The 18,323-nt window shown below is 55.7% G+C and overlaps 5 protein-coding genes across 5 annotated transcripts; 1 reads left to right on the top strand and 4 right to left on the bottom strand.

Annotated features, from left to right (window-relative positions):
- Positions 1-2,087: 2,087 nt before the first annotated feature.
- B0I36DRAFT_233186 (ubiquitin elongating factor core-domain-containing protein) lies at positions 2,088-5,618 on the bottom strand (the record flags this gene model as incomplete). The annotated part of the gene is made up of 6 exons (XM_046149214.1): positions 2,088-3,106; positions 3,217-3,455; positions 3,529-3,827; positions 3,882-4,643; positions 4,697-4,910; positions 4,966-5,618. 6 exons carry the CDS (start codon positions 5,616-5,618, stop codon positions 2,088-2,090), a joined length of 3,186 nt encoding a protein of 1,061 aa, XP_046018423.1.
- Positions 5,619-6,274: 656 nt separating this feature from the next.
- On the bottom strand, positions 6,275-7,766 carry B0I36DRAFT_259629 (uncharacterized protein). The gene is made up of 3 exons (XM_046151108.1): positions 7,610-7,766; positions 7,437-7,457; positions 6,275-7,371 (listed from the first exon to the last, which is right to left on the bottom strand). Exons 1-3 carry the CDS (start codon positions 7,629-7,631, stop codon positions 6,398-6,400), a joined length of 1,017 nt encoding a protein of 338 aa, XP_046018422.1. The 5' UTR covers positions 7,632-7,766; the 3' UTR covers positions 6,275-6,397.
- A 1,068-nt stretch (positions 7,767-8,834) lies between these two features.
- B0I36DRAFT_9242 (uncharacterized protein) lies at positions 8,835-11,181 on the top strand. Its single transcript, XM_046163590.1, has 4 exons — positions 8,835-9,471; positions 9,533-9,566; positions 9,625-10,967; positions 11,172-11,181. The coding sequence occupies exons 1-3, from the start codon at positions 9,195-9,197 to the stop codon at positions 10,802-10,804; spliced, it is 1,491 nt and encodes a 496-aa protein (XP_046018421.1). The 5' UTR covers positions 8,835-9,194; the 3' UTR covers positions 10,805-10,967; positions 11,172-11,181.
- B0I36DRAFT_310535 (uncharacterized protein) lies at positions 11,118-13,075 on the bottom strand. Its single transcript, XM_046152263.1, has one exon. It carries the CDS (start codon positions 13,068-13,070, stop codon positions 11,355-11,357), a length of 1,716 nt encoding a protein of 571 aa, XP_046018420.1. The 5' UTR covers positions 13,071-13,075; the 3' UTR covers positions 11,118-11,354.
- A 299-nt stretch (positions 13,076-13,374) lies between these two features.
- B0I36DRAFT_379350 (uncharacterized protein) lies at positions 13,375-17,856 on the bottom strand. Its single transcript, XM_046160762.1, has 3 exons — positions 17,266-17,856; positions 15,045-17,203; positions 13,375-14,982 (listed from the first exon to the last, which is right to left on the bottom strand). The coding sequence occupies exons 1-3, from the start codon at positions 17,487-17,489 to the stop codon at positions 13,508-13,510; spliced, it is 3,858 nt and encodes a 1,285-aa protein (XP_046018419.1). The 5' UTR covers positions 17,490-17,856; the 3' UTR covers positions 13,375-13,507.
- Between the last annotated feature and the right edge of the window lie 467 nt (positions 17,857-18,323).

Here is an 18,323-nt window from a genome sequence, read left to right as displayed (position 1 = left end):
TGGCGGCAATGAGTAGCTCCTGTGTGTGGGAAATCCCCCACGCGCACGCGATAGAAAGAGAGAGAGAGAGAGATACGGGAAGGGTTCTCTGTTTCCCCCTCCCTCCCTAGACGTGACATGCTGAAAGAGCAAGCCGTGAACTTTATTTCGGTTGCTTCCGGGGACCGGAGAAAAGAGAGAACCGGGGGGTGGGGGAAGGGGTGTTCTACTGAGGATATCAGGCGTGGCATGTGCTGATGGATGTTTATGGTCCCATGATTCCTGAAACCTAGTGCTTAGGATATAGAAGTCTGCGAAGTTTGGCAATACGAGAGACAGAGAGAGAGAGAGAGAGAGAGAGAGAGAGGTGGATGGATATCCGAGGTGCCCGGTTGGGAAAGGCCGAGGGTTGGTGGCATCCTGCAGTCCACTCCCCCAGGCAGGGAGGGAAGGGGCCGCCGCGCAGAGAGAGAAAAGAGAGACGCAAAAAAAGCTATCGTCCGATTGTGGCAGGGTCGAGATGCGCAAGGTTTGCCCTGGTCTGCTCGACCTGTCTTCTTGTCTTTTTGCGTGTGTGTGTGTGTGCAACACGAAGGGCACCGGCGTGGGGGTCCAGTGGCCGAGCTGTGTTTCCATGGGAATAAGATTGTGTTTAGGTCTAGCAGCAAACGAGACAGCAGTAGCAGCAGCAGCAGCAGAAGCAGCAGTAGGAGCACCGCCAGCAGCAGCATCTTCCTTGCTTCACATGTGAGAGAGGCAGTAGCGTCCGGATGTGCATGGAGAAATGGCACGAGCTATCCCCCTTGAGCCGGAAGGGTGAACATGTAAGAAGCGAGCACGGGGGTTTGTAAAGTCGGACGATGCTGGCTAGTGCTTCAGCCCTGTCGGCGGCCGCTTGTCCTGCTCCTGCAAGGCACTGCTTCCAAGGTTGATATTATGCACAAATCACGGCCTAGATGGATATGCAACCATGGACTCTAATCACACACAAAGGTGTCCACAAGGGCCAAAAGGCACCACTCGCTAGTTGTTGTGGGTGTGTGTGTGTAATTAACTTTTGATCTGCCATCACAGCGGCACCAGCCGCCCAGTACAGGATCTACCCGAGGCGCCCTGCAGGTGGAAGCGACTCGCAAACCTTGCTATGTATTCGCATTAGTTAATACATGGATGTGCGTACCAAAGGGCCCCGTTGCCTGCCGGAGTCTTCTCCGGGCGCTGGCATGGCTTAATACCTAGGTATCCCTGTCATGCCCCAAGGTTTCTTGGCTGCATTGTGCTCGACACTTAAGCTTCGAGCCGGGCGCCTCAAAGGGGGGCCGGCGATGACGTCCTGCCCTCACAGGGAATATAGAGGCCGCGTCAGAGGGCCATCTCGGCCGTGCCGGTAACACCCGGCTCCATCGTGTTTGAACCCCCCCCATGGCAACTCAAAATGGCACCATCTCGACTTCGAATGCCAAGGAGCAAGTGCATCTTCTCTGACACGATGGCCAGTAGCTTGATTTTCTTTCACGAGGACAAGCGCGCAGATACGAATGATGTGCTGGTCAGCAACTGCAGAAACCCCTATGTGCAGAGAGCATCTGCTAACATGATCCGACAATTGACTTCGACGACCTTGTCCAGCCCCATGATAGCCCAGTACCTTGTTCAGCCCTAAATGCCCTCCACTCTCACTAAGTTGGAGCTATCGTTCTGGCCCGAGGGAGTCCGGATAGCTGGCGGCCAGAGCCGCGGACTTGCGCAACCACTTGACATACTTTGTGTGAATTGTCGCAGCCCAGCAGAAAGCTGTTCTTGCATCAAGCGCAACAGCCGGGAAGCTTTGGTGGGGATACTCGCAAGGAGGGTGTGGACCGGGAGGTTCCGTTGCGGGAGATTTAGATCTAGATACTTAACGCAGCGACGCCATGACCCACGAAGGTGTAGGTCTTTGGTGATGTAGTTCGTTTCTCATTCGTCGCCGGCTCTGACCAGCTCTATGCTAAAAAAGAATAATTGTAGTCTGTATGCACAAGCCAGATATCTGCTCTGGGTGGGAAGGGCGAGGATTGGTACTGTTGCCGCGAAAATCAAGGGAGCTCTCTGAAGCATCACATGCGTCATCAGTCCTCGCTGGTGTCCATAGATCCCGCCGCCTCCGCCGCTTTGGCGCGCGCCTGTTCAATCCTCTCCGCCTTCCAAGCCATTATGCGCTCCCGCAACTCATCCGCGGGCACAACATCATCAATGGTCATGGGACTGCGCGTGAATGGATCCAACGGATTGGAAAGAAGTTGCTGAACAATCGTCGAGCGGTCCACAATGTTTTGCGACGGGAGGATGACAGGGTCCGACATCAGGTCTCCCATCAAGGGGTCCTCAAATTCGTCGGGAATGTCGCCAAGGTCAAGCTCAGCCTGGTCGAGGCGGACCTTCTCCTCTGCGAACTTGGTGCGTAGCGCGTCCCACGCTGCAGCCGTCTCTGGTGCTGCATGCAGATTCGCGCTAAGGATTTGTGAAGCCTTGGAGAAGTTTTCTGGCTTGTATGACCGTCCGTCGGCAGCAACAGCCTCTACGAAAGCCGGCTTCGAGCCAAGGTTGAGGTAGATATCAATGAAGTCGGAAAGCAGCGCTTTCGCGTCAAAGTGGTACTTCTTGGGGTCCTCCACCTTGAGGTTGGCTCGGCGAGGACCAACAAGAACCTCGAGATTGTAGTCCAACATGTTGGCCAGTCTGACAACAATCTCTGGCATCGTGAAGGCGTCGCGAAGCGCTGCAGTGAACATCTTCATCATGGCCATGGTTTCGTTGACTTGCTGCATCCACGACTGACAAAAGTTCTCGTCCTGCTCCAAGTCTGTGAGAATTTTCTCCCTCTCCTCCGGGGAGAGGTCACCCTTCAGCTGTTTCTGGTAGTCGTGGATCTTGTACAACTTTCGAAGGGCTTCATCCAGCGCATACGTCGTGTCGTTTAAGAGCAAGTTGACAAACTGCACAAAGAACTGCCGGTTCACTCTGCTCTCCTTGCTCAGTTGCTCTTTATAGATACCGTTCGTCCAGATGCATTTGATGACCTGGAAGATCTCATATCGAATGTTGAACTTGTCGTAGAAAGCCGAGCTCACACCACTGTGTTCGCATTCTGTACACGTTGATCAGCAACCCACTCATATGTCTGCGTCATGCGATTGATTGCTGCAAACATTCGGGAAAACACTGCCTCGCAAGAAGTAGATGTTGAGTTTGACTTACCGATGTAGAACTTGATCAGCGTATGTAAGAGATGCTCGTTCGCGAACTCGGAGCCAATGAGAGAGTCCCCGAGGATGCCACGGCTGAGGTGGTACATCGGCCACGTTCCTGAAAACAGCAGCGTGACCAAGGATGATTTGAGATAGGGATTCTTGATGTATTCTGACGATCTCAAGAATGTGATGCAAAGAGTGATGATCTCATCACCGACAGCTGAAACAAGAATCTTCGGGACGTGCCTACACCAGATTAATAAGCTTCATGATTGCGAGGCAGGAGAAAGAGGTAGAGAGAGCGCGGTTGGTCACATACTGAAAGATAAATCGCAGGTTGTCGACAACGTCCTGAAGAGCGTACTCGGGTAAGCAGCTGAAGGCCTCTGGCTTCTGCGCCGACAAAGGCAACTTCATTTTCTGGCCAGGCAGGTAGTTGGTGCCACTGGCTGTGCGAAGCAGCCACACGGACACATAACGCATGAACTGGAGCGATGATGTCTGCAACCCATCATCCAAGACGACGCCCTCGATCGAGTATTTCAGAGACAGAGCCTTTTCAAGTGCCTCGACGGCATTATGGTGGTGCCGTTGAGCGAGAGCGCGTCGCAACGGATCCTGTTGACAGTCAGAAAGTGCATCAAAGACATGAAAGGCAGTCTTGATACTCACCCCTTGAAGATTGACCATTTGCTCGTCCATCTCCTTCACAACCTTTTCGATATGCTTGATTTCTCTGTCCAGGGTCTTAAGCTTGGCGTTCGTTGCACCAAGACCGTAGTGATGCGCCGCAAGCGCCAGGAAGAAGACTTCTGAGATGAAATTGGAAGTCCCTTCGACCTTGGTGCCGTAGTACGCATCCGCGGTGGCCTGGTCTGCATTTAGCTTGGTCTCATCGCTCATGTCGACGCGCGGACTGCGTCGGAGATAGTCAATGTCGATCCTGTCCATCTTGGAAAATGTTGAATCCATGAAAGGTTCGCACAGCTTATCGAGGACGACGGTGACATTAACCATAAGTCCATCAGCGGCAACCTCGTTGGCCTTGACCTGGAGGGCACGGCGCTTGTGGTTCGTGTTGAAGATGAATGCGAACCATTCCAGGACTCTACTCCGCGTCTCGGGCCCCTTGGCTCGTATGAACTGGTTGATGATTCCAGTCAGGTCTCCAAGATGAGCTTTCAGTGTCATCTGCAGAGAACTCTGCGCCGACTTCTTGTGTCCTTGATCAAGTGTTCGTGGGCTGGCGAAGTACGACTTAGTGACCTCAGGTTGAAGTGGAGAGATCCGGAAGAACGGCCCAAGTATCGTCTGTGTTTCTGTGGCCGTAGCGATCTGTTCCTTCGTCATCCCGGGAGTGGGGTTCACCAAGAATCGAGGATGTCTGGCGAGAGCATCTAGTAGTGGTGGAAACTTGGAATACGTGATGAGACACTGTGATTGTGTGTTAGCGCCCATTCAACAAAGCCCTTCAAACTGTATCTTACATTGATGTACGGCTTATAGTCATCATTCATCGTCATTGTCGCGAGTCTTTGGCTCAGCTGTACCATGGCCTCCGTGAATACGGGCTCAATGGTGTCGTCCTCTGGTATCCGGGAAACGGCCTCCTCAAAGAAGTCGAGGCAAATGCCATCGTCGTTCTCATGGTTCCGCAGGAGGAATGGCGCAAGAGAGTCATGCGCTGGGTTGGCATCACGGCTACCACGAGTTAGCCGCCACGAATTCTTAGCTGAACGGCGAGTCGCAAACTCACCCAAAATATTCCGGCATCGTAAGAGCAAAGATGCTGTTGCTCATACACAATCGCTTGGCTTCCCTGAGAACCTCCTCCCGCTCTGGTGTTGGCTTCCGCGCAGCCTTGAGCGCTCTCAGTATCCTCTTCCAGCAGGGAAGGAAGTAATCCAGCAGAGCCATGTTAGTTGGTACGTGCCTCGCTGCCTCGAGCAGAGCCGAGTCTAGCGAGGATGCCGACAGCTTCAACGGTTCCCCAGATTCCTCCAGGTCAGCCCTGAGCTCAGGTAGGGAAATTAGCTGAGAGCCGCGGCTGTCTGTGGAGCGATCCTGATTCACAGTCACCCGGAAAATATCGCTGAGGGTCCTGTCTGACCAGTCTTCAAGCGTCTCCTCCTTCGAGACCTGAACCTTCTTGGGCGGTGGCGCACCAGCTCCATTTTCCGGCTTCTTCTTGACGCCTAGCTGGTTGAATGGATTCCCTCCACTCGATCCGGCCGTACTTGGGGTATTAATCTTTGTGACTGGTTGGGCCAGCGAGCTCGAAGAGGCTGCGGCGTTCTCGTTCTCGGTTTGGTTCCGTGGTGACTCGGCTCGATCGCTCGGTGTAGGCGAGGAGGGAGAACCAGTAGCTCCGCCCGCGGCGGCCAGTTTGGCCAGTCGGCGTTGCCGCATCTGCTCCGCCGGAGGGAGTGCTGGCTCGGAAGTCGGTGGCTGTTCGTTGGAATCCATGATGTGGTATGTAAGACTCGGTTGGGGTTTGTGGTTTTCTGGGGAAGGTGATGCAAACTAGACTGGTGGCCAAGTTCTAATAGCACCTGGAGACAGTCTGAGGCGATGCCGCCGTCGCCGCAGCAAGAGCTTTGGTAAGCGTGGATCTCGACTGTTAACAGCTCTAGTCAAGATGTGGTTGCGAAATGTAGTGGCCGGTTGTGCACAGCGCAGTCTCCAGGCGTACACCAGGTTGCGTGATCTGGGGTTTCAAGTGCCCAGGGATGTGTCTGCGCAAGGAAGCGAAGTGCAAGACCTAGGGCGAGACTCGTTGGATGGTTGTCAATGTTCACCTCGACCGTGAGGCAGCAGCTCGATGGATGTCGCGATGACCTAAGCATGCGGGGGAGCTACCTCAGGCACCCCTTATCGATATAGCGCTTCCCGGCGCTTCGACTCTGTTCGATTTCCACTGTCAACGCGCTCCAGGGCTATCCCGGGCGATAGGCAGGTGCGCCGGGTCCGGCGCTAGTGTCTAAACCCCGGCAGCTACATGCACTGAACGGGAAACAGTTGTTGTCATCTACTTCCGCTGCACTCACACCGAACAGATGAGGGTTCATGGCAAAAAATGTCCTCTATTTCTAAGTTTGCTCACAAATATGTGCTAGCAACCCCTCAGGCCGCGACAATTCCGCGGCCGCCTCTTTCAATCTACCTAGGTGCGCTATCCTGCTCATCCATCAGACACCGTGCGGCTTGAGGCTCTTGACTGTGTCCACGACGGACTTCTCGAATGGAATCCAATCAATGCCAAGAACCTTGGAGGCTCGGGAGTTATCTGCCTTGGGGACACCACCGTCGGGGTAGCCTCCACCCTGCACATTGTCTCCGGGCAAGTTCTTTTCGTATTCTGGGAAGTTTTTCCGCACGACCGCAATGATGTCTTGGTTGCTGAAAGCCTGTGGCGCAACCGTGAAGAATCGTTTGCCGCCGGCCTCGGTCTTTTCCAACGCGTTCACGTGGGCAGCAGCCACGTCCCGTACATCTACCCAGAAATAAACACCAGTGGGTGGGATTTCCTCTTTCCACTTGCCCTGGACGAGATCCACGAACCGTCCGTTGCTTGTGTTGATCGATTCCAGGCTGTTCAGGTGGTGCACCACAGGACCGAAGACGAGTGGAGGGCATATGGTAGCGAGGTCAAAGTTTGGTTTCTCGTTGGCAACAAAGTCCCATGCGGCCTTCTCTGCAAGCGTCTTTGAGACACGGTAGCTAGTGGCAGGAGTTCCGGTAATGCCATCCTCGTAGGTGTTTGGGTTCCAATCGCTCTCGCTGAAGACCTTGTTGGGATCTTGGAGACCTGCCTCGTTCAAGATCGAGGCGAAGGAGGAAGTGACGACGACCCGCTTGACGGATGGGGCGTACTGCTTGACGGCACGCAAGATGGAAGTTGTGCCGACAATGGCCGGCTCGAGAAGCTCTGATTTGGCGTCTTTCCACTTGTAGTGGAAGGGACTGGCGGTGTGAAGGACATAGTCGATGCCGGGTATCTGCACGACATCGTCGAAGGCATCAGGCTGGGCAATGTCAGGCACAATGGCCACAGTGAGTTTGGCGCCGGGATGTGCCTCGCGAATCTTGGAAGCCTTGTCCTCGGACCGCACGGTCGTCACAACCTCGTAGCCTCGGTGCAAGAGCAGCTCGAGGGCGTGGGCTGTGGTGATATGATCAGCTCGCCGCACGATACGTGTGTGGCATGCAGGGGTTGGCAATACTTACCGGCAATGAAGCCAGAGCCACCTGTTGATTCCGGACAGACAGTTAGCGTCCTTGCCCACTCAAAAGGGCCTCGTGTGCTCGGCAACTCAGAGCAGCAGCAGCTAGGCACGTCTCGAAAACGTGGCACACAGCATGGACAGGCCGAACGGGTGTTTGGGGGCGTGAAGACGAACCTGTAAGGAGTACTTTGGTCATGACGGCTGAGGTTCCTGTGTAACGTGACAGGTCTGTGGTTTGTGAATGGTGTTTTGAGACGGCGTGGCTACAGTTCTTTGGGCTACGAGATGCCAAGGACAGATGCTGGAGTTTGCGATGTGGTCGACTTATAACGCAATCGCCGGCATCGCCCGCGGGGTACTCTGCCCGAGGCTGGCCCCCACGATTCCCCAACTTGGGTGCGGGTAGGTTCGAGGCGCCCCACCACATCGCAGGGTTGGTGTTGATGTCATCCCCCCCTGATTTGTCAGAACCCTCTCGCGACGACATACAAAGGCCACTTCCTCTCTTTGCCACTGTCGGCGATGTTTTCGGACATAGGGACTACCACAGTCAAAGGCTGGTTCCCCCCGAAACACGCCTGCATGCCTCGCTCAGGCAGCTGCACCTCTTGGCGTACCCGTTCCAGTCATGCCAGTTGTGGCTTTGATTGCATTGCCAGCTGAAAATGACTGCTGAGACATAGCCATGGGCTCCGGAAGGTCCACGACGAATCCGCTCCTCCCATCCATGATCGAGTCATCCAGCCCCAGACGCCATTGCTGCACACGCGACCTTCGCGTCATGCTCCCATCGGCCCTACTTTTATCCCCCTAGCACGGTGGACTTTGCCAGGATCCAGCCAAGTTCAAGCGTGTATCTAGGTCCTTCGGCCTGTGATTGTTCTGTGCAACACGGACAACCTCGCTGTCTCCGTCTGCGCAACGTGTCGAGGCCAAGACCACGCACGACAGTCGCACGCTCAACTCCTGTCAACATATGAGACCGTCCTTGACAAGCAGGCACTTCCCCTATGTCGATACGACCGACCCTCTGGTACATTCCGATCGCCTAGAACCCATGGTCGGGCTTGTGCCTGGACCAAGGCTCGTCGACGTGGTGCAGGCGGGACCTAGTCTCAACGGCTCCGTCTCGGCTGCTTGCATTGAATCGAGCCTATAACGGCCTGGCCAGCTCGCATACACCCGTCCGCTTGATACGAGGAGCATCCTCGTGTACATGCCGGCAAGTTGCAGCCTTGTGTACCACAAGGACCATACGTACTGCTCGGTGAAGTGTCTCGTCCTTCTTAGGCACAGCTGGCGGTGCTGTCCGCGACCTTCAGGATGTTATCCGAGTGGCCGCCTCTGGAGATCCACAAAGATCAGGTTTTCAGGAGGAGGAGGACATCAATCGTCCGGTCGTGCAAACCCAGCTCTAGCCATGCTACCACGGTCTGTCTAAATCAGGCTTGATGTCGGAAACAGCGCACTCTGACACCGCCCGCAGCGAACTCCTCGGCCGTGATTAAAAGAGCATCTTGGGGCCCGCACGCCGGAGGCGCTTCACAAATTTCCGCCTGCTGATGCCTCTCTCATGTCCTGTTGGACGTTCCTCACACTCGCTGTCACGTTCGCTCGTTATCGTTGTATTGCACATGGTTGCCCTTCAATATCGTCACGCATAAGCCGCTGCTCCTTCTCTGAGTCACAACCTCAGACTTCTCACCATTCGCTCTTGATAGACATCAACTTTCTGTAAACGAGACGACTGGAGCGAAGCATGCGCGCAGACTGCAACAAACCCATCAACGGCGGGACTGACACATCGACGCTTCCCGCGATCTTCGGGCTTGATGACCGTGCTGCGTGCATGTCAGCATGTGTCGCTCACTTTGTCACGGCTCGAAGGCCTGAGACGGCCGTGAATGACGTGGGCCTGAGCTCAATATGTCCTGTTGTGCAAGATGGTCCAGCGCAGGATCTCTGGTCGTTGTATTGTTGTGATATCACCTTTTGCGGTCTGCAAATTCCACTGTCAACTCCACACGGTCAGAGCAGTGAGTTTGCCCGTCCCGATGGCTGTTCCTGCTGCAAGTACTGATTGAAATGTATGCAAAGATAGCGTCGATAATGTAATCTCCACTTGCCAGAAGTACGTTCTCGGTCATTCATAAGTGGTGTCTTTGACGTCTAGATCTGACAACTCTCAGTTTCGGGTTCTTTGCGATCAACGATCCTGGCCCGCCACCTCTTGCCTTCACCTGCACTGCGCCGAACAACGCAGCTGCTTTCTGGGTTTCTTGTGCTGCCAGCGGCTCTGTACCGGCCATTGCGCCTGTATCCGACAATATTGGCATGTCGATTGCTGCCCTTGGTGATCTCCCTGCGATACCAAGCACGGTTCAGGAACAGGCCACCTCCTCGAGCACATCAATAGCAGCAACAGCAACAGTGGCCATGCCATCAGACATATCAACCGAGACACTTCGGTCTGCAGAGGCTGGGCTTTCGACAGTGTCATCGATCAGCAGTCTGGTAACTCCAGTCCCTCCTTCAGTGTTGTCGGGTAGCGCCCGCCCAAGCATTGTGGACGTACCGCCTCCCTCTTTGGACACACAACAGCCGGCGGTCTCAACGGAAGAACATGACGCTAGCAATTCTTCATCCTTGAAACTACCTGAAGGTGCCAAGGCTGCGATCATCGCTGGCTGTTTACTCGCGGTGGTTCTCATCGCGGCTATAGTGCTATGCTTTCTTCAACGTCGCCGGCGACGTGCCGAGAGCATGGAGATTGGCGCGACGATGGCGGCTGCCACGATTTCTCATGCAACGTTTGACACGTACTCCATCGATCGTCCATCGGGTGGCTCCGACTCAAGACTCATCTTGGGCGCTCCGTTGACAGCCGGATCCAATCTGTCGCCACCACTGACGCCCCCACCGAGGCTTGGGGAACGCAGGATGCTCTCGCTGGGCTCAACTGATGGGTCTTCGCGTGGTTCTCTCACCACAAAGTCCAGCTCGGAGACGATGGGCCCAGCGAGCAACAATGCGCCCTCGGGACTTGCAAGGACTACTACTCCATCCCAGAACCCCGGATCAGGGGCTTCCTCCGCGGTAGGCAGTCCCAGCGGTGATCTGCCTGCCGGGTTACCGCAGAGCTGGCCACTGAGCCCACCGCAGCCGGGAGTCCTCGGCAACAACAATATCAACGGTCACATTCCGCGAAATCTGGGAGGCTGCGGCTCCCCTCCACCCGTTAGCCCGCTCCCGCGTCTCCCCATCTCGCCGCCGTCGACGCCGCAGCCCACGTCGCCTCTTGCGCTCGTTGTCTCGCCTCCGTTGTCACCTCGGCGGACGACTGCAGCCACGAGTATGGGTAGTTCTTGAATTGTGCTTCGGCTAACTACTTCGAGCAAGAGTCTATATGCCTCACAGGGAATCGTTGTTGGGAGTAAGATTCAATTGGTAATGCTAGAGATATCCCAGACGGCGGGTCCTGGAACTTGTTTTCGTTGAGCGTTAAGATAGCAGGCTATCGACAGGTCAATATGTGAGTTATTTGCCATTTTATCGTGACGTCTTTGCGCAAAGTCTGAGTGGTGGGTGCATGCTTGTCGCCTCGACAGTACCATTCCCGCCCCCCCCCCCCCCCCCCCCAACAGCATACACACGCACACAGCTCGTCCCAACCCCTGTCCTCGCTCGTCCTGGTCACAACCATATGAGGCGAGACTGACGTCATTGTCACTTTGAGAGATTTGAACATGCCGATAGCATTACAAGGTCGTGCGAGTATATAAGTGTCTCTGGCCGAAACCCAAAATGTATAACTCCCAACATGAAAAATTCAAATAAAACGGCCCAAGCTCTTCTATACATAACACATGACAAACATATACCCCCTAAAAAAGACTTCATGGCCATATCCAACCTTTGGCTACCTGGAGCCCTTTTTGCCATTCTTGCCGTTTTTTCCACTCGCCGCCTTCGCAGCAGGCGGCGATTCCGCCGGTTTCGATCCGACAATGGCGATCCACCTCTCGATCTCGACCGACCCCTTTCTCATGATGAGGTACATTTCCCTCCGGAGCCGGTCGATCGAGTTGGCCCACTCCTTGGTCTCGCGCCCGTTTGCGCGCATGGCGTGGTACCGCTCGAGCAGGCGGACCTGGCCGTCCTTTTTCTGGCGGAGCTCGTCGGCCGTGTCGTCGGTGGCCAGGCACACGCCGTACGTGTCGCAGTAGCACGCGGCGGGCTTGCGGCAGAGCATCCCGCGGTTCTTGAAGACGTACTGCCACATAAACTCCCACATGCGCGACGACTGGACGGCCGTGAGGTCCTGCGCCCGGTCGGCCACCCAGTCGCGGTAGAGCCCCCACTCCTCGCGCGTCTTTGCGTAGCGGATCCGGTCGCGCGACACGGCGAACTGGTTCCCTCCCGCTTGCCCGACCTCCTTGGGGAAAGGGATCCCCGGGTTCAAGGAGTTCCACGCCGCGTTGAAGATCTGGAAGTCGCGCAGCTCGTTGTCGTTGGCGAACTCGCCCTGGTTCGCCCGCCAGCGCGGGCAGTTGTTGCGCGTGTCGCAGTACAGGTTCACGTAGCCCTCCTCCCAGACGAGCACGCCGTTCAGCCGCTTCAGCGTGGCGGGCAGGTCCTCACCAATCAGGTCCCAGTGCTGCGGCTTGCGCTGCGCCTCTCGCGTGAAGACGACAATGTCGGGGAGATTGTCGTAGTGGTCGAAAATGTAGGTGAGGTAGGCAATCACCTCTATGCCCCTGATGGTGTTTTCCTTGATGTCTCGGGTGGTGGTGGTGGTCGCAGAGCTCGAAGCGGAAGACGACGATTCGTCTCGGCGGAGCTTTCTTGAGGCGGGGTGTTCAAAAGCCCGCGGCTGGTGTTGCGTATTGGCGACGTGCTGGTTTGACGGCGCCGCTGGCGGGCCTGGTGCAGGTTCGAGGTTGTATAGCATGACAGGTACACCGGGCAGGTCTCGCTTGATCCACTTGATGTCGTCGTCCTTTTCCTTGGCCACGACGACCGTGACTGTGAAGTTCTGGCGCTGCAGGAAGAGCGTCGGCTCGCCGTACTGGACGGCATCGTGGGCGGAGGATTGTGGCTTCGCAGCCCCTGCTGCAGGCTGGTGGTGCTCTTGGTTCTGCACGTTCCTGGGGTTCTGGAGCGAGTTTGCTTCGACCGACAGCTGATTTGCCGGCACAGACTCGACAACCGAGCGACTCCGTGCGAGAAGATCTTGCCGTGTTGAGCTGGCGAAGAAAAAGTATGCGGAGACGAGGACGAGGGTGAGCAAGAGGACCACCCTCTGCCTCGTGCGTTTGAAGCCGGGAGCCATGATGGGGATCACGAACCCATCGTTCAGAAAGCAAAAGCAGGCCAGTCGGGTCGCAATGTCGATCGAGCAAGCGTGTATGTATGTACGGGCGCGCAGTGTGTGTGTGTCGTGAGCGGTCGGCCGAGCGCTCAGCGTGGGATGACTGGCAAGATCGGCGTAGGGGACCAAGGCGAGTTGCGGGCAGATCAGGAGGCGAGGACAGGCCGCCTCCTGCAGGGCGGATGTCGGACGGAACGTGTCGCGAACCGGGGCTGGAAAAGGGTCTTCGATTGGCCCCCCCCCTGAAGGGGCCTGCCCTGTCATGCCAGCGTCTAGGCCTTTGTCAGCCTAGCGCCTGGGCCCAGTGCCCCGGTTCCATGTAAAGTTTACCCCTTCAAGGTTGCTCTCACTGCCCACCACGTGCCCAGCCGCAGACTCCAGCCTTTTCAGCCGCCCCAAACCATCACCCGCCAGCTGCCATTTAAACCGTGCCATGGCACAACTGGGTCGTGAAAGATGGAGGGCATGCTGCCGCCATACCCCATTTCTGTGTTGCCGCCGTGCTCATCACGAGGACTCACAACGTGTTACAGACCAATATCACACATGTTAGATCTGGAACCTCCATGGCGTGGCCAAATCCGTGCCCAGTAGATAAATTCCCAGATGACGCCACGCTATTTTGCTTGCTTCTCATGACATAAAGGAGACGACCCTGCGTTTAGGACGCCGCCCATGGTTGGCTGCAAAAGCAGCCCTCTCTACGCGAATCCAAACCCTTGTGCATTCTCCAGCGCCATGCACAGCCTCTCCTTCAGCACGTCCCGGCTTGGGTATTCCGGGAGCAATAAGGTCCCGTAGCACGTGTATGCCGTCGGGAGATGCCCGCCCTCACCTTCCTCCTCACCATTCTTCTGAATAATGAATTGAATGTTGCCCACGCCGCCAACAGGTACACGGTCGCTCGCCGTCACGAATTCGAGCAGCTTCCTCCGCATGCGGTCGTCAAACTTCTTCACAATGCTCCAGAAGTCGCGGACCGTGCGATGTGACACATCCCAGCCGACATAACGAGCTGCACGCCGCAGCTCAGAGATGTCAATCTCCTGGGTGCCTTCGACGATAGACTGCAACAAGCTTGGAGTAAGGAGTGAAAGCGACTTGGGTTGGAGGCAGGTCCGGAAGCCACGTGCGAATGCCTCAAATTGCGGCTGGACAGACACGTCAGTGAGATACCGAATGTAGTCGTCCACATATGCCTGCCGGTTGTCGCCAGTGACCATAGGCGCGTCGGCCGGGTTGTTGCTGCTCAACGACGTCTCATCATGGCCAACCGAGAATTGGGGCCAGGCGTCACCGTCTCCGGAGTCCATCACCCTCGAAACGGGTTGGCCAAACATTGACGTCGAGAACTCGTATGTCAGGACAAAAATGTCCTCGATAGCTCCGTCCTTCTCGTTCCATTCCAGCAGATTGGTGAGCCCATTGGCAAGATCTGGCCAACCGTCCGCGATATGATGAAGCTCAGTCACTGGTTCACCCAAGAGCTTCTGGTACAAGGCTTTGGGGAAAGTGATGGGTAGTGTGAGCCCATTGTACACAGCCAGGGACACCAAAAGCCCAATGAGCTCGTACTTCCAGGTTGGCTGGAGTCCGCTCGGTTGGAACCACGTCATGCGGGTCCGGTCGTCCACCATGAATGCACCATAGTCCGGATTCAGCGCCTCGGCAATCGCAAGCCGGAAGAACTCCTGCTGTACACCGCCAGAGTCAAAGCCTTCCTCACCGGCGTCTTCGCCCAGGTGCACCTTGAGAGGCCGCATGAGCTCGCGCGACTCTCGTCTCCACAACTGATCAAAGGCATCACGGAGGACGTCTCTGCGGCCAATGTCCAAGATCAGATACCGTGTAGACGGGACTTTGAGAAGATCTTGAAGGATATTCTTATGATGGGGATCGGTGACGAGACTCTCCGGGGCGATCACGGCACCGATCCGGCTCCGCAGGGAAGTGGACTCCTCATAAGACCGACTCATTCGAGAAAAGTTGATCGCTCTAAAGTAGGAGACCAGGGAGGCCGTATTGAAGATGTAAGGATAGTCGAGCAAGTGGGCGACCTTTCGGGATGGTTCAAAATGAAGCCACGACACGGGCATTTTGATGCAATCAAGTCGCTCGCCGAAGTATTCAGAGCGGAAATGGACATCTCCTAGCAGGAGTTCTTGACGCTTCCGGTCTGGAGTTTTGTTTATTAGAAGGAGAAGAAGGCAATGGGAAGGATTTCAAAATGGAACTTACACATTGCCTCGATCAGCGCAAGTGCGCCGCCGAAAGGGCCATCGCCGTCAACCTCGGCTTCTCCATTCCAATCCTGGAGCATGACAGCTCTTGCCCAATCTAAGAGCAAGATGGGGACTCTCTTTTCGTGCAAAATGCGTTCGTTCTTTGAGAACTCCAGCAACGGGGCGGACGAGTTTTCAATGTGAGCAAGAACGACATCAAAGACGTCCTTAGGCATGTCGCAACTAGCGAGATTCTCTGCGCCGGAGACCGACCGGAAGTCAAATAGACGCCTGGCAGGTATTGCTGCTAATAACCTTCGTGCCAACCGCAACGCAAGATCATCTGTGAACACATCTTCATATTGCAGACACAAAGATGTAGACTGCTGGGCCAACATGGCTCCACCAGCAAGAGTCATGCCATGTGACCGAATACGTGACATGTCGGCAAGCTGGCGATAGTCGGAGACGAGTGGTGCTGCGGCAACCAGCGCATGGAAACAAATAGCCATGAGCTGTCCAGCCTCTTGATTTGAAAATGTCTCGGCTGCCGCTACCTCTCCAGCCGTCAGGGATGAGATGGCAGGATGCGGTGTTCGGAATACGCAAGCTAGGGCGTGCCACAAGCTGTCAAACACGAGACTCGGTGCGGCTCTAGTCAAGCGCAACATGCAGTACCACAACGACTGCGAGTCGATTAGCCCTTCCGCAGTGGTGAAGGACGATAACAAAGCCCGCGGTTCACTAAGAGTGCTGAAGATGGCCTGTTCAATGAAGAGCTTCCACTCGAGGCGCAGGTCCTGGGGATAGGGACTTGCGCATGATCGCTGCCGTCTCCTAAGTGACTTTCGGCCGCTGGGTCGTGATATATCGCCGATATGAATTGTGGCCGGCTCGAGGAGATGCTTCTCGCCCGTGGAATCCGTTTGCAAGACATCGCAAAGAAAATCGACAGCTTGCGGTGTAATGTGAGAGAGAGTCTGCGGGAGAAAGGAATCCAGCTCTGGCAAGCCTTCGTGATCTACACTGAGACCAGACATTGAGGTTTCGTCAGGTGTATCTAGAAGCTCACTCGACGTGGACGATGATTTTCCCGTCGAGCCACTGCCTATGATGACTGTCTTGGTATCATTCGTACCGAGCTCAGATTCCTCGTCAGACTGCGCTTCGTAAGCTTCTTCAGCAGGAATTGTTGCCGAGCCCCGTGATATCGCCGAGGGTGATCGAACAAGGCTTTTTCTGTGTAGCTCTGGCGCTTGCGGCCGCGTGGGAGAAGTGATTTTGGTTTCGTATGGCAAAGAGCCATCAACAGAATCAAGCCTAGTATGAGGCTTGCCATTTGCATGCGTGCGAATGCGGGCATTCGAGCTTCGCCTTGAAGCTGTCGTCGGTGGTTTCGCTTCCGAGTTTGTCACTCGACCTGAAGATTCATTGTTCGGTTTGTTTGAGGCTAGTGTTGTCTTTTGTGGTACCATGATACTTTCCGCATTGTTTTCGTCTGGTGTACCCCTCGCTGGTGATGCAACTGTTTTGCGCGAGACGTCACTACTTCTTTGAGCGAGGCTGTCAAATGTCGTTGGCGTGAGCCATTCAATCATCTTGAAAGCCACTGTACCAAACATATTGGCTGCGAACGATCGGTAGTCCTTGCTCGTGTACGTCTCGGCGAGTCTTACTCCAGTCGTCGGGGTTCTCTCCCCCATCTGTGGGACGGACTCGTTCAAGCTACGCCTCCTCGGCACCACTGCTCGGCCATTGGGCTGTTCCAATTGTTCTTCGTCGGTGTCGGTGTCCTCTGATTCGTGAGAGTGCCGTGCAGTTTCGGTTGGCGTTCTTGGAGAGCCTCTTGTAGACGGCTCACCCAGTGCAGTGGGATTCTTGGCGTGCATGGTATGCTTTCCAGGTCGCGCGAGGCTGTCAGGACCACGACTGCGATGCCGTGGCGCAAACAGAAGTGGCTTGGCTGCATCGCTTGGCTCTGTTACTGGCGACAGATATGGACAGAGGTACAATTCCGGATTGTCCTGGCTTGCGAGATAGACGGCTAATGTCCTGGCACTTGCTGGGCTATAGCGGCGTATGGGTGCTTTCCCCGAAAGTCGTCGACGACAGCTAAAGCACGAGGAAGTGGGACAAGCGGCGTATCCGCATCCGTAGCGTAGTTGTAAGATGAATCTGCATAATCAAGGACAGTCAGATGCCGCCGTATGGTTGACGCGCTCTCCCGATGGACTCACTTCTCTACCAGCACATGCAGATGGTGCCGCCGACTGGCCCGATGTATTGTGTAGACCTTTCTGGGATTCTCAATATTGACAAGCAGCTCCCGGAGCTCCCGTGGAGCATCAGGAGGCAGCCGCGGAAATGGCACCTCTTCCCACAAAGCTGCCATGGTCTCCATCTCGAGTCGAGCGGCCTGGCCGTGACGGCCCTCTGACGGCCCCGTGGCCTCAGGCGTCATATCATAGGGTCTCTGCACCGGAGAGCGGTTACGACCAGACTACCGTGGAAAGGATCGTAGTGGGTGATGTCGGAAGGAAGTGTATTTCGAGACGGGTCTGCCGACAGAAATGGTTGGGGCAAGTCTTTCGAGATCGCGCGCCAGGCCGTAGAAGTGGTGAGTGTATGAGATAGATTACTGTTGCTGCTGTCGAAAGCCACGCAGTTGAGGGGACTGATTCGAACTGGTGTCCTGCTTGCCAATGGACCAACGGCCAACGAAAAGGCGCGTCCTCTCCAGGCGATGGGGGGGATGGCTGGACGGCTAGGCGGATTCGAGAGGCAGATGAGCGACTTGGGATGACAAAGTCGCGATGATGGAGATGGCCGGTCGTGGAGAGCTAGGGTGGTGGTGGTGTGTATGCGCAATGAGATCGCTGGAGCGTCCTGGTGGAGGAGAGTGGGGATGACGGGGAGCCTAGTCTGCCGGGATTCTCGTGACACAATAAACCGGACGCTTATACGGACCCCTGCGGGTGTAGTGTCTGGCTTTTTTTGTCAACCACCCCCGGCAGGACTGGGCCCGTTTCCCATGGCGTTACGCCAGACAGGCACGTTAGGCACATTGGCAGTTCCGTCTCGTACCCCATTTCAGCTCCGTCAAATCCGTCGCAAAGGGCCTTGGATGCCCTCTGAAAGCAAGACATGCAGTCAGCCACTGCGTGACCAGCAAGCTGCCGCGCATGAGTGGTATGAGCTATTCCTGCCTTCGTGGACGGTCACAGAGGTGTAGACGCTTTGCTGATTTTGTCTCGGTCCATGGGTCGCGTTCCAAGATGGGCAAACGCAGCTGCGG

Source organism: Microdochium trichocladiopsis, assembly GCF_020744255.1.
Source record: "Microdochium trichocladiopsis strain MPI-CAGE-CH-0230 chromosome Unknown B0I36scaffold_1, whole genome shotgun sequence".
NCBI lineage: Eukaryota > Fungi > Ascomycota > Sordariomycetes > Xylariales > Microdochiaceae > Microdochium > Microdochium trichocladiopsis.
The sequence above is the reverse complement of the archived record's forward strand: the minus strand, read 5'-3'. Positions and strand labels throughout refer to the sequence as shown.